This window comes from Nymphaea colorata, chromosome 7, assembly GCF_008831285.2.
Source record: "Nymphaea colorata isolate Beijing-Zhang1983 chromosome 7, ASM883128v2, whole genome shotgun sequence".
In the NCBI taxonomy this organism is placed as follows: domain Eukaryota; kingdom Viridiplantae; phylum Streptophyta; class Magnoliopsida; order Nymphaeales; family Nymphaeaceae; genus Nymphaea; species Nymphaea colorata.
Genome location: NC_045144.1, coordinates 11372395 through 11399110, shown reverse-complemented (window position 1 = coordinate 11399110; position 26716 = coordinate 11372395). Strand labels below are relative to the sequence as shown.

At 39.1% G+C, this 26716-nt stretch overlaps 2 protein-coding genes and 1 long non-coding RNA gene across 6 annotated transcripts in view; 2 read left to right on the top strand and 1 right to left on the bottom strand.

Annotated features, from left to right (window-relative positions):
• Positions 1-872: 872 nt before the first annotated feature.
• LOC116257395 (uncharacterized) lies at positions 873-11980 on the bottom strand. Of its 2 annotated transcripts, none has more exons than XR_007573867.1 (3): positions 11521-11980; positions 10273-10398; positions 873-1172 (listed from the first exon to the last, which is right to left on the bottom strand). It is a non-coding gene; the product is annotated as an uncharacterized LOC116257395 (long non-coding RNA). The 2 variants fall into 2 exon arrangements; XR_007573868.1 differs by having other exon boundaries at positions 10273-10378.
• A 7275-nt stretch (positions 11981-19255) lies between these two features.
• Positions 19256-26716, top strand: part of LOC116257954 (uncharacterized) — a 106814-nt gene continuing 99353 nt past the window's right edge. Inside the window, exon 1 of one of the 2 annotated variants that reach the window (XM_031634981.2) lies at positions 19256-20207. In XM_031634981.2, the coding sequence (XP_031490841.1) occupies positions 19818-20207 (390 nt within the window). In that variant the 5' untranslated portion in view covers positions 19256-19817. The remainder of the gene's footprint in view (positions 20208-26716) is intronic. The other variant, XM_031634980.2, reaches the window with a different exon arrangement.
• Positions 23036-26310, top strand: LOC126410222 (uncharacterized). 2 transcript variants are annotated; one of them, XM_050078746.1, is made up of 4 exons: positions 23036-23417; positions 23504-25354; positions 25462-25666; positions 25753-26310. In XM_050078746.1, the coding sequence occupies exons 2-4, from the start codon at positions 23509-23511 to the stop codon at positions 25979-25981; spliced, it is 2280 nt and encodes a 759-aa protein (XP_049934703.1). In that variant the 5' UTR covers positions 23036-23417; positions 23504-23508; the 3' UTR covers positions 25982-26310. The 2 variants fall into 2 exon arrangements, with proteins under 2 accessions (XP_049934703.1, XP_049934702.1); XM_050078745.1 differs by having other exon boundaries at positions 23037-25354.

Below are 26716 nucleotides of genomic sequence, written 5' to 3'. Positions count from 1 at the left end.
GATTTTGTTGCAATTCAAGAAACTCTTGCATCTTCTTGTTTGTGGCATGCACTGAAAAGTAGTGCTGAAGAAAGAATCTCTAAACTGCTTCCATAAGATCGACTATTGATTTACGAACCGAATCTCACGGGTCAATTGCCACCGTCTTTTGGCATCACCCTTCAACAAATAAGATCCATAATTAACTTTGTCACATTCTTACATCTTCAGAAGCTCAAAGATGCGTTCAACCTCTTCAATCCATTCCTCTGCCTTGTTTGAACTGCCATATCCAGTAAAGACAATTGGTTGCATTGACATAAACTGTTTGAATTACATCACTGTTGCTTTCTCCTTAGGTGGTGTGGTGGTGTCTCTTGTTGGGGATGCATGGATCCTTTGATTACTAACCAATGACTATACTAGTGATGTCAGTGTCTCGAAAGTTGTCAGCAGTATGGTCTGCTGATCCATGGGTAGGGTCTGCCTTGGTGGGGTTTGAGCACTCACACCAATTTGGGCGTACTGCTGCCCTAACGTACTATCATCCAACGGGGTATGTACATCAGAATGGGCCGAACTTGGCTCTCTTTGTGCCTCTATAGCCGGCCCAGCTCGCTTCTTACCCCTGCGTCGATACTCCATCTGTACAAACAAAAACTCTCATTCTCAAACAAGCTCCATGACCAATCTTTCAAGTCATTTCACAGACGTGCATCAGCACAATGTTTCAAAACATCAATTGTAAAATCAAAACTGTGATAAAATTTAAATCAAGTAAATGTGTACCTGGGCAACATGGCTTCACAGATAAGCTTTAGCTCACATCCATATTGAGGTCTGCCATAGCTCTGATACCAAAGCTATCACACCCCAACCTTTTGACCTTCCAATAAAAAAAAAATTCTAAACATAAAACATTGAGGTGCGACGACACAACAATTCAAAAAGAAATGACTTATGCAATTCAAAACAATAGGGCAACTTTTCATTATATAATCAACTTCATTCATACAAAAATTACGTTAACACATATGACAAAAATGCCTCAAACTGCAACTTTGATGCCTAACAAAGACATGACATCGAAGAGACCAAATCGTGATGCGCCGGCACTACAAAAGACCCAAAACCTCCCTAGTAAGATGTGAGTGAAGTCATCTTATCAACGTGCTGCCTCGGGTCCTCCAAAACTTGAAAAAGGAAACAACAAATAGCTTAGCCTCCGCAGTATGTCAATAACCTAGATAAATCCCTAACCCTCTAAGGTAAGGGCTCAAATAAAAGATACAACGAATGTGAAAGCAAATCACTATCATGTCATGATTGGGCATAGGGTCTCATGACTTGTCAACAAGGCCCCTCACATAATTCACGACACGTGAAGGCCACTCAAAGGCCATACTTATCACATTCACAAATCACATGCAACTCATGCATAAACATATCATTCTCATACATTTCATTCACATTTCTTTCAACTACATTAACCTTAGTGAATTGATAGTTCCCCTGGGTGCAAACACAGGCACGACACTGTGAGCGACATACAGCCGGGAGACAATCCCTGTGGTGGCCTGAAACAATATGGATCCATTCACGTTGCAACAGAAGAGCACTCGCCCTGGATGTGTGAATTTCAAGGAGAGATACTCAGTCTTCCTCTGGACACCCAGTTTGGGAAGGTGGGAGCCCAATGCTCCAAGCACATCACACTATAATACCCTGGGGCCTTGCACCACCTGTGCTCCGAACAGGCGAGACAAGTGGCAAACGGGAGACAACTCATAAACACATTGCCATAACCCACTGGCCTCTCATCTCTTATTCTTTCTTTCTTGTCTTTATAATTGCACATTCACAGAATGACTGGCTAGCTCATGAGGTTTGTTCACTTCACAAGTGCACTCACACCTCCAATTGTCTCCACACGTGGGTTACACATAACATTAACATTCTTAACTAGCCATCATATAATACAAGTGGAACTACCCTCAAATTTCATTCAATTGCATTATTGCCCACGACAATGCATATACCACATACCACAACATTCATAGTAATCAAATATATCATCCACATCTTTTGAAACTTAGCCAAACCATGGGGAGTAGTCTCGATCTGTGATTGACTCGTAGCTATCCTAGGCAAATATCATTCTGGGATACACAATCGGGGTCGAGGAGATACTCGACTCGATACCCCACCTCATCTTTCCTAAGCAGTTATCAATTTTAGCATGCACATATAATTGCATAGTAATTTTCAAAACAAAACTTTTTGCATAAACATTCACTTCCCATTTATACAATCATTCAATTACATTGCAATCATTCAATTACATCACAATCGCAGGATCCAACGATCCTGAACACACGTTTAGAAGTTGGCCCCAGGCAGGGATTTGCCTAGAATGTCGTCATACCTGTCGCGCATCCACAAAACACTTCAAAACACCTCGAGCTACAAACCGCGTTGCTCAAGGTCTACTTGACGTGCCCAGTGTACTACACAGTCAAACGATAAGTTCTCTATTTGCATTGCTTTACAATTAATATAAATCTGGCAATACAATCATTGAGGCATGTCATCGCCTCAAGAGGGTATCGACCCATAAAGCCCTCCAAAAGGTCTCTTCCCAACCCTCGAGGTTGTCACCAAACGATCTATGTTCCGAGCTTTCAATCCAACCAATCACTGACACACTTTTCGCTTGTTTTCATAGTTGAGGCGACTTCCCAATAGTTACACCCAACTCACGTATTATTTACCAGCTAATGCCACAATTCACATATTCACAATAGTATGTGCCACATGTTCCTGAAAATGGTTCTAAATCTTCTCAACCACATCAAATCTCTACCATGTTTCCTAATCGCTTACATTGTCATTTTGATTTGCACCTACATTGTCATTTTGATTTGCATAACTCTATTTCAATTGTTGTGTTGTTGCACCTCGACATATTATATCGAAAAAAAAAATATTTGGGGGTTCAAAAGGTCAGTTTGATAGCTTTGGTATTAGAGCTATGATAAAAACCCCATTATGGATGTGAGTTAAAGTCTATCTATAAAGTTGTGTTGCCCAGGTATGCGCTATTTAATTGAGCTCTTAATGTAGTTTTGATTTTCACTATGATATATACACATAGAATAGATTGATGTTTTGAAATATTGTGATGATGCATCTTTGCAGTTTGATTTAACAGACTTGTCATAGACTTTGCAATAAGAATGATGCCTTTTACTTGTACAGATGGAGTACCAATGTAGGGGTAAAAAACAAGGTGGGCCAGCTACTAAGGCACAGAGAAAGACCAGTTTGGCTTATTTAGACGCACCTACCTCACTAGACGATAGTATGTCAGAGCAACTGTTCACTCATACTAGTGTGGGTGCCCAAACCCTACCAATGCAAACTCCACCTATGGATATGTAGGCTATACTATCGGCGACCTTGTAGACGTTGACATCGCTAGTCTAGTCGATGGTCAGTAACTAGAGGAGCCTTGCATTTTCTACAAGAGACACTAGTGGACTGTGTAAGGAGAAGGTGACCTCGATGTCATTTAAGTAGCTCATGTCAATGCAGCAGCATGTTTTTATGGGAGATGGCAGCCTAGACGCGGCAGATGAGTGGATTGAATAAGTAGAGCGCATTTTGAGCATCTCAACAAGCCAGAAGGAGGTAGCATGAACTATGGCTATGCCAAATGGTGGTGGCAATTGACTCCTAAGATTTGGTCTGCAGGTCGACAACCAGTCTCATGGAAGTAGTTCAGATATTCATTATTCAGCACCTACTTCTCAGTGCATGCAAGGAACAAAAAAATACAATAGTTTCTTGAGTTGCAGCAAAATCATATGAACTTGGAGGAGTATGTAGTATCAACACTTAGAGGTGTATTGCCATATCTCTACACAATTGATGAGACCAGAGTAGACAAGTTTATGCATGGATTGTGTGACACAGACTATAAAGCAAGGAGAAGTCTAGCAGGCCTCATGATTTGGACAAGGCTGCCACCATGGCTAGGTGCATAGAGGAGGATTGGAAAAACACATAGAGGGAAACCATGACAGCACGCACACAGTAGGCAGATGTAGACCAAGCACCACAACTTTGCATGCATGGCAAAGCCTTGCGAAAGGAGAGACGACAGAGCATTCAAGCGAAACAGGCCTACCCGTAGTGACACTACACATGGGACAGTAACTACTTTGACTCTTCATAGATATCTCACTTGCTCACATATGCACCCCGAGAAGACGTGTTATTGGGACACTAGAGTGTGTTTACATTGTGGAAGGATGTGACACTTCATCAAAAATTGCCTAAAAAATGCAAGAAAAAGAGTTGAAGAAGTCCAAGGCCGGTCCTTTAAGTGCACAAAAGACTACCATATACATTTATGTGACTACCTCGAGGAGCTTTAGGCACAAAATTTCATTGAAGAAACATTACTTGGTGGTTCTCACATTGCTAGAGTGTTATTTTATGCAAGGGTGACTCATTTTTTCATATCTAGTTGATTTGCCACTTCACTAAAAGTGTCAACTAAGATGATGATGTATGTCTTAAAATGGTCTGCCTTATGCATGCTCTAGGTTTGTGTAGCCAACATTTACCTGATGTAAACATAGAGATCCATCAACACCATTGGACTTCACAGTTGGTGATCGTAAGTCTCAGTGTATTCAATGTTATTTTGGGCATGATTGGCCATATACGCATTATGCCAACATAGATTGCATAAAAAAACAGATACAGTTCTTGGCTCATGGGACGCAACCAATGGATTTTCAAGCTCAAAAAGTCAATCAAACTGATAAGATAATGGTGTTTGCACTAAAGGCCAAACAATTGTTACAAAGTGGAGTGTTGCATTCTTGGTCAATGTGTTGACTAGTGAGACTAAGCCGACAAAGTTAGGTAATGTGGGCATTGTGAGTGAGTACCATGATGTGTTTCCTAAGGAGTTAACAAGTTGGCCTCTGACACAAGAAATTGAATTCAAGTTAGATTTGTTATCAGGGACAGCCCCAATTTTTAAGGCACCATATCATATGGCACTGGCAGAGTTAGAAGAGTTGAGGAAGCAACTACAAAAGCTCTTAGATAAGGGCTTCATTTGACTCAGCATATCACCTTGGAGAGCACCCGTGTTGTTTATTAAGAAGAAAGATAAAATGATGCACTTATGCATTGATTAACGCATGTTGAATCAAGTCACCATCAATTTCCTAGTATTGAGGACTTGTTCGATCAGCTCAAGAACGCAAAAGTGTTCTTTAAGATTGATCTGAGGACAAGCTATCACCAGCTTTTGATATGGGAGGAATATGCTGCTAGTACTGTTTTTCAAACTATATATGGGCACTATGAATTCAGAGTCATGCCTTTTGAGTTAACCAATTCTTCAACAGTGTTTATGAATCTCATGAATATAATTTTTCAATACTGCTAGGATCGATTTGTTATTGTATTCATGGATGATATTTTGGTGTATTCACATGGCAAGGCAGAACATAGAGATCACCTAAGGAGTGTGTTGGTGTTTCTGCGCAAGCATAAGTTATATGCCAAGTACTCAAAACGTGAATTTTCGCTAGAGAAGGTAAACTTCCTTGGTCATGTGATATCGAATGATAGAGTTTCCGTAGACCCTATGAATCCAAAATATCATATCATCCAAAATCCAAGGTAAACTTCCTTCATCTCAATCTATGGCAAAGAAGATGGATCAAGTATTTAAAGGATTATGAATCCAAAATATCATATCATCCAAGAAAAGCAAATGTGGTGAATGATGCTTTGCGCAGACATGTAGAGGCAATGATATTTAGTATGATGAATCACTCTTTGACATTATTGAAAAATGTGATAACATGGGAGTCTAAACTATATAATGAAAACAAAGCAACTATGACTGCCTTGATACGATATCCATTGTTGGAAGAGAATACATTGAAGCAAAAGAAAGACCTTGATTTTGTTAAAAACATGGAAGAAAGTAAGCTGACAGATTCCCCTAGGTTTCAAGATAAGGATGGTTCTTTGTAGTTTCGTAAAAAATTATGGGTCCTTAGAGATGAAGAGGTGAAGCGTCAATTGCTTGATGAGCTCATAAATCCAAAATTTTCATACACCTTGGAAATACAAAGATGTTTCATAACATAAAACAAAATTATTGTTGGTCTGAAAGAAAGCACAAAATTACAAAATATGTCACAAAATGCTTAGTTTGTCAGCAGATCAAAGTAGAGCGTCAACGACTAGGAGGCTTGTTTCATGGTAGGTTTGCGTCACACCGAAAAACAATTGTTGATCAACTTATGAAGTCAGCTCATTTTCTGCCAATCAGAATTAGTCAGTCATTAGAAAGTCTCATAAAGTTATATATTGGCAAGATAGTGAGATTGCATGGAGTACCAAAGTCTATTATTATATATCGAGATCCATGTTTTACCTCTAGGTTTGGGGGGCAATTGCAAAAGGCATTGGATGTCAAGCTTAAGCTGAGTACAGGGTTTCACTCCCAAACTAATGGGCAATCTGAGATGACCGTGTAAACCTTAGAGGACATGTTACGTGCTTGTGTCTTACACTAGAAAAGAGAATAGGATAAACATGTGAAATTGACAAAGTTTGCATATATAATAGTTATCACTCTAGCATCAGGACAACACCTTTTGAGGCATTGTATGGAAGGTCATGTGGATCACCAACTTGTTGAATCAAAATGGGTGATGGCAAGAACAAAAACTTTTTTATATTGCACACTATACCAACCAAGTACAACTGATAAGAAAAAAGTTGTTGACATCTCAGAGTAGACAAAATAGTTATACTGACATTCAACGTAGAGAGTTAGCTTTTCAGGTTAGTGATCATGTGTTTTTGAAAATTTCACCTACTAAAGGTGTTTTTTGATTTGGAATTAAGGGAAAGTTGAGTCCGATGTTCATTGAGCCTTTTGAAATATTAGAGAAAGTCATAGAGGTGGCGTACAAATTGGCACCACCACCAAAGTTGAGTCATATTCATGATGTTTTCATGTCTTCATGCTTTAAAAGTATGTGTCGAATACCACACATGATTGATTTTCAAGGTATTCAGGTGCAAGATGATTTGATGATGGAAGAAAAACCTATTAGAATTATGGATTCAAGAGAACAAATACTTTGTACTAAGGAAATTTCTCTAATAAAAGTGGAATGACAATACCATGGGTTGAAGGAGATCACATGGGAGCTCGAGGCTGATATGTGAAAAAAGTATCCACACTTGTTTTTACATTGAGGTATGATCTAAATTTTAATGATCAAATTGTATTTAAAGAGGCTAAGATGTAATGTGCGAATTTTTGATGGGCAAGTCATGTTTGGATTAGAGTCCAGACCCGAACCCTTAATGCACCAGCATGAAGAGGCCCGATGTCAAGGGGGGTCACTCCTCATAACTCTCATTGTTCGGAGCTTGAGATGGAGCTACGGAAGGAGAAGCAACAGCGGCAGAGGTGGAGGACCACGGCACGGAGGTAAGCCCCTCCCCATTTTTCTATGTCTCTTCTGTCTCCTCTCTCTTTCTCGCCCTCTATCTAATCTTTGTTCTCACGTACTCTCCCCTTTTCTATCTTATCGTCTCCCTCACCCTCTGATATCTCTCTGCCAGTTTTCTCTCACCCTCATCGTGTCTCACACTTGCTCTCTCTCTGTATGTTCCCTTAACCAAGTTGTCTCTCATGCATGCTCCCTCTTGTCTTTTTTTGTTCCTTTTTCTACCTTGATGTCATTCTTGCCCTGTCTCTCCTCCGATTTCTCTCTGTCCAATGCATCTGCTCCGTCCCATCTCGAACTCAGTCTCCCTGGTCAACCAAGCACTCTCCCCCTCGTTTGTTTTTATTTTTCTCACCCTTTGTGTCTCTCTCTCTTTGTCTCTCTATTGTTGTCTCACTCTCTCCCGTGCATGTGTCTCCCTCAGCCAAACCATCTCCCTCTCAACTGGATGCCCTCTTCTATTGTTAGCCCTCTCTCTTGCTCATTCTCGCACTTTTTAGGGGTGTCTTGGTTTTGGCAGTTGGAGAGACGTTTTTCCCTTCATACCAACGAATAGAGGGTGTTGCAGCTGACAAGGACAATACAACAGCTAAGACTCTCTAAAAGGGGTGAGTATGGCCAAACAAGCCTAATTTCATTGGATTTTGCCCTAAGAATATATATATATATAATTATCTTTTTAGCACGATTAGTTAATATTTAAAGTAGTTAGGGAGCATGGTAGAGATTTTAATAATGTGGAGAAGGTTTAGGACTGTTTTAACGAACTTTTGATACATGCTATTGTTAATATGAATATTACATCACTTGTGGGGAAAGAGTACTTATTTTAATTTACACGTGAAATAACAATTCAAAAGGATGATAGAACATGTAAATTATTAAGTTTCGAACATATATTGAGGTGTGATGAAAATGCCCGTTCATGTTGATTTTGTTGGTTTATGCTTTTATTAGTGAACTAGTATAGTCATCATCAAATTAAAAATAGGGAAGCATGAATGCTAGGATGATTGTCTTAACTAAGAAAGCAAGTTGAGAAACATGCTATCGGTAGGTTAAATCATGGTGTTGGAGTCTAAATCAATCGGTCATAACTTCGTAAAGATGAGAAAAACTTATTGAAGGGTTCTACAGGTCGATACTACCTTTCGGCTCCCTCTTGAGACGATGACCTATACCTCAATGGTCATATTTCTTTCCTAAATAGATTTTAGAGTGAAATGAATGGATAACGTATCACTTTGAATTTTTACAGGTACCCTGGGCACATCAGGTAAACCTTGAGCAATAAGATTCGGAGTTTGAGGCAATTTTGGGTGTTTTTGGCGGCACGCGATAGGTATGGCAGTAGGTGGTGTATCGAGTCGACTATCACATCGATCCCGATTGTGCATTAGTGAGCATCTTAGCATGATATTTGTGTAGGACAGCTACGAGCGAGTCACAGATCGAGACTACTCTCCATGGTTCGGCTAAGTTTTCATATGTGGTGATAGTTGTGACTTGACTATTGTGCATGCTATGACATTTTCATTTGTGTTGTTGTTAGGCAGCAATTCGATTGAATGAACTTATACCCATAAAGTATGATTGCTAGATAAGAGTATTGACTGAATGTGTAACCCTCTTATAGAGGCATTTTGAGGTACGGGTGCACTTGTAAAGTGAACCAACCTCGTGTGTTAGACGGTTTTTTTGTGAATATGCCCTTAATGATAAATTAAGACAAAATACTTGATGGGAGACCAGTGAGTTATGGCAATATGTTTGGGATATGTCCCGCCCTTACCGTTGGTTTCGTCTACTTGGAGCGTAGGCAGTGCAATGCCCAAAGATATCATTGTCTGATGTGCTTGGAGTGTTGGGCTTCCACCTTCCCAACCTGTGTGTCATAGGGAAGGCTGAACAACTCTCATTTGAATTCACACATCCATAGATGATTACTCTACCGTTGCAGCGTGAACAAATCCATACAGTTTTGGACTATCACACAAGTTGTCTTCCGACTGTAGGTTGTCTATGGTGTGCATGCGTATGTGTTTTGCACCTACATGAGCTATCAATTCACTGAATCAAATGTAAATGAAATAAATGTAAATGAAACAAATAAGGATAAAGTGAATATGCAAGTGAATGTGACTATTAAATGTGTTAATTGTGGTCATTGAATGGTCCTTATATGTCATGAAATATGTGATGGACTGCCATGACAAGTTATGTGACTACATGCACTTATAATGATACGATAGTGATTAAGTTTTTTTACATATTAGACTCTAGATTTAAGCTTATATGTTAGAGGGTTAGGAATTTATCTGGTTTGTTGACATACTGTGAAAGCTAAGCTTTCTATTATTTATCTTTTTCAGGTTTTGGAGGCAGTTGCCTTTAACAAAAAAAAGATGAAAACAAACACTAGTTGAATCAAATAACGCTCTTGTTCTTCATCATCATCAAACATGTCTATGTTAACCATTTCTACTAAACTACATGACCCAAAATAGCAAAAAATGTTGAAGAATTTTTTAATAAAAAAGTGTACAAACATGTTCAATTAATGTGCAAGCAAGAGATATTGAACATGTGAACACCAAATTGACATTGCTAACATACACGAAAAATTCATTACAAACATCATTGAAGAACAATGAACATATAAGAAATGTTGAAACATATAAAATATACAAATAAAGAACCAATCAACATATAATTAACAATCAACTCTTACCTATGGATCAGCAAGTTTACATGTCAACCATGACACCCACTGTGAAGGTGGAAGGTTGACAAAGATCATGGAGTTTGTGGCAGCCATCCGTTATCATGTCAATAGCCTTCACATGTGTATCACCATCTATTTAATATGACGCAACATGTGACAAATTGAACCCCTCTAAATGCATGGATATGAAACAACTATGACAATGTGAGACTATAATTCTTGCCTTGTATAAAAAGATTTCCAGACAATCGCAAAAATAAAAGCAACTGTATTTCTTTTTTGAACATATGACAACATGAAAGACTTTTTCTTCATTCATTTGCCAGCCACACAAGTATTATTCACCTTACTGAAAGCTTAGGTTAAGATCTACAATTCAAAGATAGTCAAAAGTTCAATACTGAGGTTAGGCTAAGTGATAATAGACCAAAAAATGTACATTGTGGAAACCCTCTTGCTGTATGTGAAAAAGTTGTTGTGACTTTGTAATTCAGACAAGCCAAACATTGGATAGCCCTTGATAGGGCAAATAGGGATTAGCAAATATACATTAGTGCAGAATTATTTCAACAACATGTATCTAAATTGTAATGGCATCGTCATCAACTTTCCTCATTAAGCAAGCTTCAAATGTAAAAATGAGAAAAGCAATCTATTATTCTACCATGTAAAAAAGTAAAAAGATACAAGAGAAAACCAGATAACCAGAATGACGGAGATGAACAACTACAAAAAAAATATACTCATGAACATCTTTCACATATCATATGCTACCGGACACACAGACCATAAAACACCAAAGAAAATGTCAGCCGACAATGCTTCTTAATCACAAACACACACTAAAATGAAGAAGGCAAAACAAAAACCCTGATTGGGAAGCAAGGAGGGAAAAAAGTACAGCTTATTGTGGAGGTTTTCACTCATTAGAATGCAAGTTCATTAGCACCAAAAACTTATTAAAACTATGAAGGGGAAATCAGTTTCATAAGACATAATGCCAAACAAGAAGTCAGATTTACAAGCAGTAATAGAAAAACAAATTATAGTGCCCTGATGTATCTCTAGCAAGATGTTGTCCATCTTGAGTGCCTAAGAAGAACCGATGCAAATCGACTGTATAATGAAAACCAATAATCACTTCCATCTTAACAATATTTGAGAACATAGATGGAAACGACATGAATGGAAGTAAATGGCGTCTACATTGACAACAAACAAGTGGCTGAAAAGGTCAAACGGCTGCGGTTTTACCTTTGTTGTAGGCATAGAACCTAAAATAAGGGCAATCGATGATCCTTTAACCACCCCGCAATAACAATTCATGCGATGACAAAGATAGAGGGTCCAGGAAGAAAGGTCGGTCACAATTGATTAGGGCTTTACCATGCACCAATCATATTAGGATCCTCCAGTCTGACGAACAACAGGCTTCTGGATGTACTTGTAGGCGAAGAACAATGGAAGATGAGGGGAGGAGAAGTTACAAAGGTAACGAAAACACAAAACATAGACGATGAGGAGAGAATGAGTGAAAAAGAAGGCATAAAAGTGTAACATGGCGTGCAACCGACTTATAGAAACAAAGGGAGAGGGACAGAGACAGAAGAGAGATGGATAGAGAGAGTGTGATAGAAAGAAATGGCATCAGAGCTATCAAGATGCACATCCACCACGCCATGCCAATCTGAGAGAATTAAGAAGAGAGACAAGGAGAAAGAGGAAGCCCTAACGAGGAAAAAATAAACACTACGGAAAAAAGTCAAACCCCAAGGGGTCCGACTTTTTTCCAAAGTAAATTAACATGATTCATAAAAAAATGCAGGGTAATTTTCCATGAGTTTGATTGCAAAAGTAAAGGCATACAGAAATGACAAATTTACATTTATGCATAGTAAAATCGCTATAAACGAGCCCTTAAGAATGATGACTTGCCAGTTAACCTCTTTAATGACAGTAAGGTCTACTGGTCTAGTCTATCAATATTTACAAAAAAATACAAAAAAAAATATTTTCAAAAAAATAAATAAATAAATAACATTATTATATACATGTATAATTGTTTAAAAAAGGTCAGCACCCTTTAAAATTTTGGAGTAAAATAACATTCTCATAAACCTTTATTTATAGTAATAAAAGACAAAGGACATATGTATATATATATATATATATATATATATATATATATATATATATATATATATATATATATATATATATATATAAAATAATTTTTACATATACCTTCGTTGTACCCTCACCAAAGCTTTGTGGGATGTGCCACATTGGCACCCCCATCCACAATCGTATCGGCACCCACACCTTGCGCCCATGTGACATAGTTTTAGACTCCATGTGAGTTCATATAGGTGAATTTAAGGTTGTGTGTATTTCTTTTAATGTTCTGATTTTCAGGTTGGTGCACACTTGGTGGCATTTGTAGAACACATTGGCTAGACACATACAAAAGCAATGTGAGCCTTGATTGGAGATCTTTCTGAAGAGTTTCTAGTTTTCCGAAGCATTTGATTTTGAGAATTTGCTTTGTCTTGCAATAGACATTGTTGGCATGTTAGTTTTATTTTTATTCAAACAATTGTGTAGATGCATTTTATTTTGAGGTAATAAAGTTCAATTTATCTATCTCGTTCTTATTGTTTTCCACTCTTTGAGTTTGATTGGCTCCCACCATTTGGTTGATTCAATCAAAATTATTTAGTGTGCAGTTTCCACTTAGCGATTCATTGAAATTATTTTTTAAAAAAGTGTCATATCAAAAATTACATCAATGCAGTAGGGGATCAAAGCCACTACTAAACCTCTTTGAGTATGATGATGCACCCATGCCATACCATGAATTTCAGCGCACATATTTGGCACAATAATCAATGTATTTTTTACCCTATATGGACTTGTCCAAATGCCTCCTTGGTTTTTAATTATCCAATTACTTGACATATTGAACATGCAATTGTACCTCCAAGTGTTCAACACTGTTCTTCATATTTGTTTTCTTGGCTCAGCCACCTTTGGAGTCCATTGTTCCCTTCCAGATTGTGGTATTAGGTCATCTTATTGCATCAAGGATTTCGTTCATGCATAAAAACTCGATGTCTCCATACGCTACCTTAACAACTTCAATAACCACTTTTTATCTTCAATGTCCCCCATCTCATATGATCACCACACAATGTACACATTTAAGATTACAATTCAATAGGAAAAACATTTGTCACATACATCAATAGAAATCAAATCAGAAATACTTGTACCAAGTATTTCTTGCCATTAATAGGTCCCCACTAGCTGATCTTTGGGAATTCATTTGAAGATCTAAGGACAGCTGTGGAACTCATAAAGGATACATGCTCCCATGACTATACCTAAAAAAATAGGCAGACAATAAATTCACTCGTTCTACTTAACGAAATAAATGGACTAGCTTGAATAGTGTATTTTACCTGTACAAATAGCTAAAACCCTCAAGCAGTTCTTTTACCCTACTTCATGTGGTAGAGCTGGTTGTATAGGTGGTTGAGCATAACACTACATGCTTAGTGGTGTACTTGTTCAATATCTTCAATAAACTGCATCTAACTTAAACCTATATGCAACCTAGCGTTGTTGCTAAGAGACCTTCTCCCTCATGGAACTCTTCGACCAACAAAATAGTTAATGAATTGCTCCCTCGTCATGCCCATCAGCTTCCATTGTAACTCGTTCCCTAGCACGACTTCTCTATGGCACTTCAAACCCATAATTCTTGCTCAAAATCTCCAGGCTAAATGGTGCAGTTTGAGAGTTCCATCTTTTTATCAGAACATCCATCACTAACAAAAAATTGAGCACCATAGTAACAACTAGTAAATTTCACTTGTCAAACATGTATGGCACCACAGTAACTATAATGTTTGGCGTGTAGGGCAGGTCGGGCTGGATCAGGTCTTGACTCGGACCCAAATCCCACCCACGTGAAGAGGAGGCTCGATGCCAGTTCTCCCTCTTCATCTCTCTCACTGGTTCGATCACTATGCAGAGAAAACAAGAGGCAGAAGAAGGTGCAGTGGTGGCAGAGGTGAAGGGCGATGGCGCTGAGGTAAGCCCTCTCAATCTCTCTCTGTTTCTTCTGTTTGTCTCCCTCTTTGTCCCGAGTTCTCTCTACTCAATCCCCCTCTCTCCCGCCAGCTCTCACCCCCTCGCTATTCATCTCTACCCTTCTATGTGTTGCCTTTCTCGCTGACACCGTCTTGTGTTCTCTCTCATGTTCAGTCTCCCTCTCTCTTGCTTTTCCCTGTCTCCCCCGAGTCGTGTCACTCCCTTCTCGATTTCCTCCCTCTTTGTCTCGAGTCTTCTCACCCTCACCGTCTCTCACTCTCGCACATCTCCCTGCACTCTCCCTCAACTGAGCATCTTTCTACTCTCTCCCTCTCGCCTATCTTTTTTCCCTCGCCTGAACTCTCACCCTTTATTTCTCTCTTCGTCTCTCTATTGTTGTCTCTCTCTCATGCATGTGTCTCCCTTCGTGAATGATCTCCCTTTCAACTGGATGTGCTCTTCTAATGTGAGACCTTTCTCTTGATCTCTCTTTTCTCATTCTCACCCTATTTGATGTTGTTGGGTTGGATTGCAGCTTGGGAAACACGTCTTTTCCCTCATACTAGCAAATAGAAGGTGTTTGAGGCAACAACAACATATAACTTTAGCTGCTTGGGGAACAGATTAACACTTTAAGTGGCTAACGGGGACACTACAACACTTAAGAAGATAATAGAGGAGTGAGTACGGCTAAACAAGCTTAATTATATTGGCTTTTTGTCTTAAGAATGTATATAATTATATTTTTAGCATGATAGGCTAATATTTGAAGTGGTTAGGAAGCATAGTAGAAATTTTGGTGATGTTGAAAATGTTTAGAACCGGTTTAATGAACTCGTGACATATGCTATTGTTCAGGTGCATATTATGTGACTTGTTGGGAAAGAGTATTTATATTGGGAAGCATAATTGCTGGGATGATGCCTCAACTTAGAAAACAAGTGAGAAACATACTGGTGATAAGTTGAACTGAAGCCTTAGTGTTTAAATCATTTGGTCACAACTTCAAAGAGTTGGGAAAGAAATGTATTGGAGGGCTTTATAAGCCGATACTACATGTCAGCACCCTCTTGTGGCGATGACCTACGCCTCAATGATTCTATTTCTTACTTGTATAGATTTTAAAGCGAAACAAGTAAAAAACTTATCACTTGAATATTTTTGTAGGCACATCTGGCACGTCGTGTAGACCTTGAGCGACAAGATTCGAAGCTCGAGGCGATTTTGAGAATTTGTGATGACGGTCAACATGTATGGCGGCATTCCAGATAAGTCTCTGCTTGCGGCCAAATTTTGAGTGCATCCTCTTCAAGAACATGGATTCTATGTTGTGTTTGGTTTATTGATGTGTGACATAATGTGCTATTTCCACATGAATGTATGTGTGTGATGGACTGATTATGAAATTGGTTGATTGTCTTTAAATTACTATACTATGGCATATGCATACTAGCAATTATAATTGCTTAGGACAGAGTAGGCATGGTATCGATCGAGTTACTCCTCGATCCTGATTGTGCATTAATGAGTATCCTAAAATAATATTTTCATAAGATAGCTATGAACCAATCACAGATCAAGACTGCTCTCTTTGGTTTAGCTAAGTTTTGTATGATATGATTGTTATGTTTGATTGATGTGAATGTTGTAATATTTTTCGTTTGCATTATCGTGGATAGTGATGCAATTAAATGAATTTAAAGGGTAAAGTATCCATAAAGTATGATGGCTAGCTAAGAGTATTGAGTGAATATGTAACCCTTGTATGGAGGCGTTTTGAGGTATGAGTGCACTCGTGAAGTGAACCAACCTCTTGAGCTAGCTGGTCATTTTGTGAATGTATTCTCATAATGATAAGTTAATAAAGAATAATTGACGGGAGACCAGTGGGTTGTAGCAATATGTTTGAGAGATATCCCACCCTCGCCATTGGTCTCGCCTGCTTGGAACGCAAGCAGTGCAAAGCCTCAGGATGTCATTGTGTGATGTGCTTGGAGCATTGGGCTCTCCTTTCCAACCTAGGTGTCCTAGGGAAGACTAAGAAATTCTCATGGAAATTCACACATCCATAGATGATTGCTCTATCGTTGTAGCGTGAATGGATCGGTATCGTTTTGGGCCATTACGGGGGTTGTCTTCCGACTATAGGTCACCCGTGTTGTGCACGCATTTGTGTTTGCACTCATTGGAGCTGTCAATTCACTAAGGCAAATGTAAATTAAATTATTATAAATAAAACAAATGTGAATAAAATGAATTTGCATGAAGTGAATGTGACAATTAAATGTGATAATTGTGCTCATTGAGTGGTTCCTACATGTCGTGGAATATGTGAGGGACTACCATGACATTATGTGACTGCATGCTCCTATCATTATATGATAGTGTTATGTTTTCGTACATGTTATATCCCATATTTGAGCCCTTACCTTAGAGGGTTGGGGATTTATCTAGTTTGTTGTCATAATGTGAAGGTTAAGCCTTATGTTGTTCACCTTTTTCAGGTTTTAACGGTCCGGAGCAGCAGGTTGAACAGATGGTTCCACTCACATTTTATTGGAAAGATTTTGAGTCTATTGTAGTGTTAGTGCATCATGTTTTGGTCTTATTGATGTCTTGTTTTTGTTAGACATCAATGTTGTAGTTTTGGGGCATTTTTTCATGTGTATCATTAAGAAATATAAAGTGATTTTGTATGAACTGAATTTGCTACATAATGAAATGTTTGCCCCATTGTTATTTTGATATGCATAGCTCTTTTTTAATTGTTGTGTCATCACATCTCGACGTTTTATGTTTTAATGAAAAAAATGGTTATTTAGGGATAGAAGTGTTGGATTGTGACAGTAACTCCATGTTAATGCACACATCTTATCTTTAAGAGTCTCAAGAACCCATATCACTTCCATGTTGGCCAACAAAAAAGTTATTGTTTGCACAAGGCACTTTTGACTAGGCCGATGGTGAATATATACACTACAGTGACATAAGTATCACCATAACATATAACATATGTAGTTAGCGGCATTTGAAATTGCATTCAATTATGCCCACTTGAAATGATTTACTTTGTCACAAGTCATTGGCAATTTACCATTGGTGATCACTAAGCAGCACTACAAGAAACTGAACAATTACTGATGCTACAAAGCAAATGCTCCGCTAAAATTGACATTCTCACATATGTTTCTGGATGATGTGTCACAGATGGTCCTAGTACTAAATTTTTATTGATGTTTGCTAACGGATGTCAACAGATTTGATACGAATCAGATAGACCCTTAACTGTACCAATTTTTCATATGTTCACTTGTTCGGATTTAAATTTGGATTCAAATATGAACAAAGGAAAGTCATATCCAAATCCAAAATCTGAATTCACAATCTGAATCTGATTTTTGCATTTATATCTAGATCCAAATCCAAAATTCGAACCAAATTTTGGCCGATTTTAAAATGTAAGGGCATTAGATGCAGGATATATGTTTACAAATAAATTTGGTCCAATCAAATATTTATGCATATCTGAATCCGAATCAGAATATGATCGGATGTCATTTTTTTAATCAATGTAGATCTGATTTCTTAATCAGATATTAATTTTTTTTCCATAACTGATCTTTTTGAAATGGTTCAGTCCGATATCCAATTCAAGTCGGAAATATGGACATCCTTATGCTTACTCTGTAACGACATGGATGATCTAGTCTTTTGTGACACTTCATGATATAAAATCGCTAACAATTGTCTTTTTTTCATGCTAAATATCATGCATTGCATGTATTAGTGGTCGGCCTTAGGTTATTCATAAAAAAGTGAGTTTTAGGAGAATATCATCCAAACAAGCAATTTCTACGAAATGATTAAAAAACCATTCTTTCCAAAACCTTTTTTTTTTTAAACAACTTTTTGTAAAAGTGTCATCCAAATATGCCCTTTAAGAAATATGATTGTGAAGTATCATCATTCCCGATAGTGACGCCCAAGAAAACTATGATTATTTTACCAAGGTTTCCTTTTAAAAGATGTTCAATAACCATAAGTAGGGCTGTTCACGACCCAGCTTGGTTCGAACTCGGCTCTACTATCTTAAGAAACTGGGAGCTTAGCTCGAACCTGGGCCCTACTAGATGATGGTTGGATTGAGCAGGCTGACAGTTCATTAAAAATTTGAATGTTCTATGAAACTTCTTTTATATATTTTCTCTTTGGAGTTTAACCGACCTGAGCCTTCTTAGCCCGAGCTGAGCTCATTATGTCATCGAGTTGGACTCGACTCGACTCATTTAATAAATGAGTCGAGTTTGAGTTAAATTTATTAAGCGAGTTCGATCTCTTAATAAATGAGTCGAGCTTGTTCAAATTTGTCAAGGGAGTTAGAGTCAAGCTAGCTTCAATTTGCTGACTTATTGAACAGCCCTAACGATGGTAAAACCGGCAATGCAGGAAGAAAAAAGCCATTTGATAAGGAGTTGGAATTTTGCCCCGGCCCACGTGTACTCAGTTTTTCTATGATCAAAAGAATTGGCTTATAGTGGAATTAATTATTTACGGCATCCGAGTGCAAATGTGCCAATGTCGTTCCTGTTCCTTTGACCGATAAGCCTGCGTACTGAAATCTAATTAATGATCGATCATTTCCCACAATAAACAAGGTTTTCTACTGGGCATCCTTAGTTAACTATCTTTATTACTTGTTTGATCGAGCCAAGCCAACGAGGGTTCTCAATACTAATTGAGTGGGTCCCACTAGACCCCACCCCCATCGTCTAGCCTTATTCCACCGACAGTCGTTTGACCGTTCAAAATCCTCGTCGTGGTAAGGACGTGAAAAAGACGAGAGTTTATGCTGAGAGAGAGAGAGTGTGTGTGCACTCTCTTGTTCTTAATCGAAAATCACAGCCGTCCATTTCTTCATCGGACGTATGAGTGAAACCTCCATACCAGATTTAAGTTCTTTCTGACTATTGACTGTGTCAGTCGGGATTTTTGTCTCTCCTCTTCCTTCTCCATCCGGCCGCCTTCCTGCGCCCGTCGCTGTTCTCCGAACGAATTTTACTGTTGCGGCGAGTTTTTTAGACATTGTCTCAAGGTTTTCTTATCTGCCGGAAATTTGACTTCAATTGCTTTTCCTAAGACGTGCTTGCTGAAAATTGGCGGGTTCCCCTAAATTTAGGGCCATTGTTTGGGGCTTCCCAGGTCTGGACGTTCGGGATTTGAGATTAACGTTTATCCGTCACTGCTTTCCTGGAAGATTCAATTCCGGTCGAAGCCTAGCAGTTCGAACCCTTAGTTTTTCGAGGCGGTTCATCGACTTTAATCGCCGGATCGTGAGCACCTCGGTGAATTATCTTCTCTTCTAGACCGGAAATTGGGGATCTTATTTGTGCCGTTCTTCGTCCGCCAAAAATTATCTTCCGCGAACCATTGGTGCATGTTGACCGGAGATTCGAGGAATGGACAACTTCGAAAAAGCTGTGGAGGCCGGCCTGGCGCTCACTAAGCGGCTGTACTACGGCCGAGACGATCGGGCGGCGGAGATGACGGCGGGCCAGTCGAAGGCGGAACTGGGAGGGAGGAAGTATTTTCCGACAGCCCCGACGGTCTACGCGGTGATTTCTGACCCCGCGATCGTGGACAACCCGGACCAGCCAAGTTACCAGCCACATCTACACGGTCGGTGGGACCCGCCGGCGCTGATCCCTATGCAGATGAACCGCGTGGAGCTCGAAGTCAACTGCGTCCTGAGCTCGGCTGTAGTGGAATTCCGCGGCTCGTTTAGGGTTCACTGTGTCGCCACTAACAGGAAATGCGATTGCCGAGTCGTCGTTCCGAGGAGCGAGAAGGTACGCGTCCTGGTTACTCCTCTGCAAGCTTGACTTAGACTACGTCTCAATTACGAAGCGCCTTTATCTACGCGATATTTTACAAAACGTGAACCAACTTCTGCCATTTGACAGAAAGTCTGTTTACTTGTTAGAAACAGATAAATTCTTATTGCCGGTAATCGAGGGCACATCTAATGTTCGAGACAGCCAACGAACATTTACTGAGCACAAGAAAATTAAAAAAATGTTAGAGGAAAAATGTAATTTCTGTAGACGTTTTTCTTCATGCCAAATCCTGAATGCTCGGCTGATCTGGGCCACCCGTGTGGATGCCCACTTCATTAATAATAATAAAAAAAAAACTCGCAGCATCGTGTACATGGGGGAAGCCTTCCTCCCCCGCCTCTTTGACGTCGTCTCCTCCAATGCCGCCGCTGACCATTTCTTGCCGACGGTGGCGATGGGAGCAGGCGAGGGCCTACTCTTTCAGTTTGTTTTTTACATTATTTTTTTAAAGAAATGGATGAGGGAGAGGAGGCCGTCGTCTCCCCATTTTCACTCGCGTGTTGTCGCCGCTCATGTTGTTAAAAGCAATATAAACTGTCAATCAATTATAAACCATTCCATTTTTTAGTAACAAACTTTTAATTTTTAGCCCCCACTTAAAAGAGGAAATGGGAGCACACTGGTGGCGTTCTACTCCATTTCATTGCTCTCCTCTCTGCTTGGATTTTGAGTTTCTCCATCTCTCCCTCCATCTGCTCGAACTTGGAGACAAATCATTCGGTGTTGACTACGTGCCCAATGGGAACATTGGAGAGATGTTGCATAGCAAGAAGGGCAGCCGCCTCTGCTGGAAAACTTAGATTCACGGTTTCCATTGAAGGTGCAGGTCCGCCATTTCTAGTTCCTTTGAATACATTGCTCTCGATTCTATACTGATTCCCTTTCCCAATTAATTAGAGTACGCATGCATATTGAATGCATGTTGAAGGTGGACAAGAAGATTGACATTTATAGTTTTGAGGTGGTGCTTCTGGAGTTGGTGAGAAAGGGAAGTTGGTGGGTGAGTTTAGTGATGGGGTGGACATCATGCAGTGGATGAGGAGAATGACAAACTTGAACAAAGAGGAGGTGTTGAAGATTTTGAAGCCAAAGCCAAGGCAAATTAGAGGAAAGCGATAAGAGGGAGAAAAACATAGCAAGCATGCACCCATTTCCATTTTTTAGTCGGGGTAAAATAGGAAATAAAAAGAAGGAAGTGCACATGCAAAATCCAATGCCTTAAATGATCCCCTTTGTTTAGCAAACAAGTGTTTACTAAACACTAATTCTTTTTCCCTCTCAATCCAGAAGTTGCTGGATAGCTGAAATTTAAAAATTTGTGTATTAAAAAAATAGTCACTGCATTGACATTAGCGATAGTTTATGGTACAATGCATGTTTATAGTGGTTTTAGCAATGATTTATGGTCCTTTTAGTGATTTTCTTTTTCAATTTTAATCATCTGGGAGCCATCTAACATCAGGCAACATATATATATATTATGAACATTTATGTTCTTGTTTGTATCAGTAAGATTATATGAAAGGACTATCTAAACAATTAGCCTCCATATTTCGCTTGAGTATATCCATGAAGATTTTACTTGAGCATACATATTTCATGACAGGCTCCTCTCTCAAAATATAAAGACGGATTGCATAACAGATTTAGCAAATCTCGTTTGTACGTCTCATTCAATAGACACAAACATGTTAGCTGAAAGATGGAAAACACAAAAAGTCATCGGAGTTCACTTGACTCAAACAGCAAATAAAAATAACAGTATGTGCTGCCCTGTTGGCAGCAAGTAGGTGTCGCGGGGGGGTGGAGGGGAGGGAGAGAGAGAAAGTTGTTGTCTGCATTACCAAAAGCTTGCACACCAGGAGTGGACCATGGAAAAGCGTACAACAGAGAAACACTGACATGTGTGAGGTAGATTCATGAATCTGCTATAATCTTTGAGGTAGATTCATGAAACATTGACAAAGTGTTTCAACTGTCAAACAACCTGTCTTGTCTACTGTAGGTTGTGTTGAAATTAGAGGAGTTTATGTTTCTAGGTGGTTCTTTGTAATATTAAAAGTTATAAGATCTTTTTAATATTTTCTTTATTTTAGATTGATGTACTCTGTAAATCTCCTTTCTACCCTAATCTCTTTATAATAGAGATTAGGGTTAGTGAATAGATTACGTTTTTCTCTCCCCAACTCTCACGTCTTCAACTCTTTCTCTCTCTCTCCACATCTCAAGGCTGCAACATGGTATCAGAGCCACAGACGTGACTGGCGACGTGAAGCAAATAGCCGGCGACAGGCAGCGGACGTCCATGCATCTGGCGACGTGAAGCAAACAGCCGGCGACCCTCCTTCTCCTTTCAGGCTTTATCTCTTCCACCTCCTCCATCTCCTTCCCCTTCCTTCGTCTCTTTCTCCTTCACCTCTCGCCTGTTCTAGTTGACTGATTTCCAGCAACGGAACAGTGTGGAGGAGTCTATTCACGCTAGGAGATATGCGTGAATAGACTCCATCCGTGGATTTTCAGAAGTATATATGTTATCGCAGCTGTGTGGGAGTCTGCGCTGATTAATCGCTTATAGTTTGATATGTTCTATGATCAAAGCAGCCAAGTGGAGGACTGCTCTCTAGGATTTCTGTGGCAGCTTATGTTGACTATTTTATCTGCTGTCGTTATTCATGATTTGTGAAAGATAATTTGTGGTACAGCAGCGTTAGATGCATAAATAGACAAGTTGTTGGTCGGAGCAATGTTATCCGTATCGTACGATACGGACGCGTATCGTACGATACGTATCGTCCGTATCATCATTTTCGATACGGTACACCTAATCAATACGATACGCGTATGTATCGTACGCGTATCGCACGTATCGTGCGATACGGTGGGCGTATCGCACGATACGTGCGATACACCCCCGTATCGCACGATACGGGAGTAAAATTAAAAAAGGGGCCGTCGGGCCCCTTTTTTGCTTCTTATTCTCAAACCGACGCTCCTCTCTCTCTCTCTTCTTGTTTCTCAACGCTGCCAGAGACGTGGGAGGGAGAGATTTTCTCCATTGCATCAAGATTTGCCGGTGAAGAAGCTTCATTCCTCGTTGTGGGGAGTCTTGGGACGGTGGGAAGCTTGGAGAAAGAGGGTTTTTTGGTTTTTAACACCAAGAAGGTAAGAAATAACTCATTTTTGCCGTTGAATCGTTCATTTCTCTTATTTCCTACATTTATTTGTATGTTTTTACTTGTTTTGTAAAGATATAATGTCGGATCCTGCATGGCAGTGGTGTACAAGGGTGAATCCCAAAAATAGATTAAGAGTTAAGTGCAATTATTGTAAGCAAATCATATCAGGAGGGATTTCTCGCTTTAAACACCATATAGCTGGTACACACAGCGATGTGGCTGCCTGCAATGGCTCCCAAGAGATCCCATTGCCAGCGTATGTAAAGCACCAGTGTCAGCAACTTCTTGATGCAGTGAAAGCAAGTAGGATTGAAAAGGACATGGAAGATGCGGAGGAAGGATATGGGGACCCACATGAAGGAGAAGAAAGTGAAGGTGAAGATGTTCAACTTGAACAAGAAGATGTTGGTGTCAGTTTGGAAACAACTAAAGGGAAAGGCATCATGCATGGTGGTGGTTCTTCTGCAACCAGAAAAAGAAGAGGTGCAAGTGTAAGTTCAGTTTCACGAGGACGTGGCAGAAGTCAGGGTCGTACTGGTGGTGGTAGAGTACCTACTATGAAGTCGAGCAATATGTCTGGTTCGATCAAGAATTTTTTTCCCAATTATACTGCTGCTGGTGCTCAGCCTGAGATTCATATAGCCATGCAATCAAAGGATATTATTGAAGCAGCAGATGAAACCATAGGAAGGTGGTTCTATGATGCATCCATTCCCTTCAATGCAGCAAACTCTTATCATTATCAGCCTATAGCAGATGCGATTGCTAGTGTAGGGCGAGGATATAAAATGCCCTCTTTTCATAAATTGCGAGGTAAAATTCTCAACAATATAGTTAGAGATGTGAAGACATATTGTGATGAACTAAAATTGAGCTGGAAAGCTACAGGATGCAGTGTAATGGCAGATGGGTGGACAGACATCAAGAACAGAACATTGGTAAACTTCCTTGTATATTGCCCTCTTGGTACTATGTTCTTAAAATCTGTTGATTTGTCTGATACTCCTAAGACTGCTGATGTGTTGTTTGGGATTTTTGATAAAGTTATAGAAGAAGTTGGGCCTGAAAATGTCGTACAATTTATCACTGATAATGCAGCAAATTATAAAGCTGCAGGTGAAATGTTAGCAGCACGATATGGGACATTTTATTGGAGTCCATGTGCTGCTCACTGTGTAAATCTTATGCTTCAGGATCTTGGTGAAAGGGATGATATGAAGTTGACAGTTCACAGATGCCAAGAAATCACGAAGTTTATTTACAATCATGCTTATGTCTTGAATTTGATGAGGAAATTCACAAATGGGGCTGAATTGATTCGACCTGCACAAACACGGTTTGCTACAAATGTTTTGACTGTGCAGGGTATAGTCAAGCAAAGAACTTCTCTCAGGCAGATGTTTTCAAGTGATGATTGGGCTGCATATCCACATGCCTATAAAAGAAAGGCTACGACAGTTGTGGATACCATCTTCGATGTTGACTTTTGGGAATCATGTGTGCACTTATTGAAGATTTGTGTACCTCTAGTGAAAGTCCTCAGATTAGTTGATAGTGAAGATAGACCTTCTATTGGATATTTATACGAGTCTATGGATAGAGCCAAGGAGGCCATTAGAGATAATATGAAGGGAAAAAAGAAGTTGTACATGCCTATATGGAAGATTATAGATGAAAGGTGGTCTGGACAACTTCATCGCCCACTTCATGCAGCAGCCTACTACCTAAATCCTGCTATTAGATATCTTCCCACTTTTAAGAAGGACAGAGAGGTCGAGTATGGCATGTTGGATTGCATTGATGTGTTAGTAAGTGACAGTAAAGAACAAGACGCTATCCATATGTCGATTAACAAATATGATACGGCTTCTGGTACCATGGCGAGAGACACAGCAGTTCGATGCAGGACAACTATGCGTCCAGGTATTAGAAAAAGAAACTTTATACTTTTAGTTTTTGTTGTTTAACTTTTATTCTACCTTCTCATATATTTATTGCTGACAACATTTTTACTTTCCATCTGTTATTAGATTTGTGGTGGGAAAGGTTTGGGCCTGATTGCCCAGAATTAAGGAAGCTTGCAATTAGAATCCTCAGTCAAACATGTAGTGCAACTGGATGTGAAAGAAATTGGAGTGTATTTCAGCACATCCATAGTAAGAAGAGGAATAGGCTGGAACATAAAAGGTTGAATGACCTTGTTTATGTTCGTTATAATATGAAGTTGAGACAAAGGTAAACATTTGTTTTGTTATACAAGAATATCAAATTCTAATATATATTTTAATCTCTAACAATTTGTTAATTTTTTCTCTTGTTAGGCAACTAGAAACAACATCTACGAGGAAGCATCACAATCAATATGATCCTATCTTCATTGACCATTTTGATATATTAGATTCTTGGGTTGAAGAAGAACCAGCTGCAATACTTGATGAGGACGATCTTGATTTTTTGAATGTTGAAGGAGCAGCAGAGATTGTTGAAGAAGGAGAGGCTGGGGGGAGCAATGGAATGTTGGTGACATTCCATTTGCAACAGAGGGGATAGAAGAAGAAGTTAATGAAGGAAGTGAAGATGATGATGAAGAATGAAGATGATGATGCAAATGACGATTGACGATGCTTTTTGTTTTGAGTTTTGAAAACTATGTCAATATGTTCTGAGTTTTGACTTCTGAACTTATGAATTGTGATGTAATTGAATACTCTTAGGTTGTTTAGTATGTTATTTTGTTTTTTGAATGTTTGATTTCTTATTTTGGAATGTCTTGTTCATATGCATACCTCATACTTCATAGTTCATATACATGAATGATGAATGTTCCTTTAAATACATTTTTCTTGAATTTTTCTGATTTTTACTAGTTTGTTCGGTTTTTTTAGATTTTTTCTGATTTTTTTCTATTTTTTATAAATTTTTAATATTTTTTACAAATTAAAAAATTAATTTTACGATACGTTACGATACATTTACGCTACGTTACGATACAGCGTATAGGTCGGCCCAACCGATACACGATACGATACGGCAGTGATAACATTGGGTCGGAGCAAATAATACAAGCAGTGGGGATTCGTTTTCAGTTGTGGGCTTGCTGTTAGCAGCATTTTTTGTCTTCTGATTGCTATTTTCTTTGTCGTGGTGTTGCTGTCAACTGTTGGACAGCAGTTTGGTTGTTGCTGCACATCTAACATTGTCGTGTGGGACGCTTGTTCTTGCTGATCAGTCTATTTTTCAATATATATATATATATATATATATATATATATATATATATATATA

Excerpts from the sequence above, each read along its gene's own strand:
- LOC126410222 (XM_050078746.1), top strand. The coding sequence starts at position 23,509 with ATGTCGGATCCTGCATGGCAGTGGTGTACAAGGGTGAATCCCAAAAAT. Across the intron at positions 25,355-25,461 it reads CAGGACAACTATGCGTCCAG|ATTTGTGGTGGGAAAGGTTT; the intron begins GTATTAGAAAAA and ends ATCTGTTATTAG. Across the intron at positions 25,667-25,752 it reads AATATGAAGTTGAGACAAAG|GCAACTAGAAACAACATCTA; the intron begins GTAAACATTTGT and ends TTCTCTTGTTAG.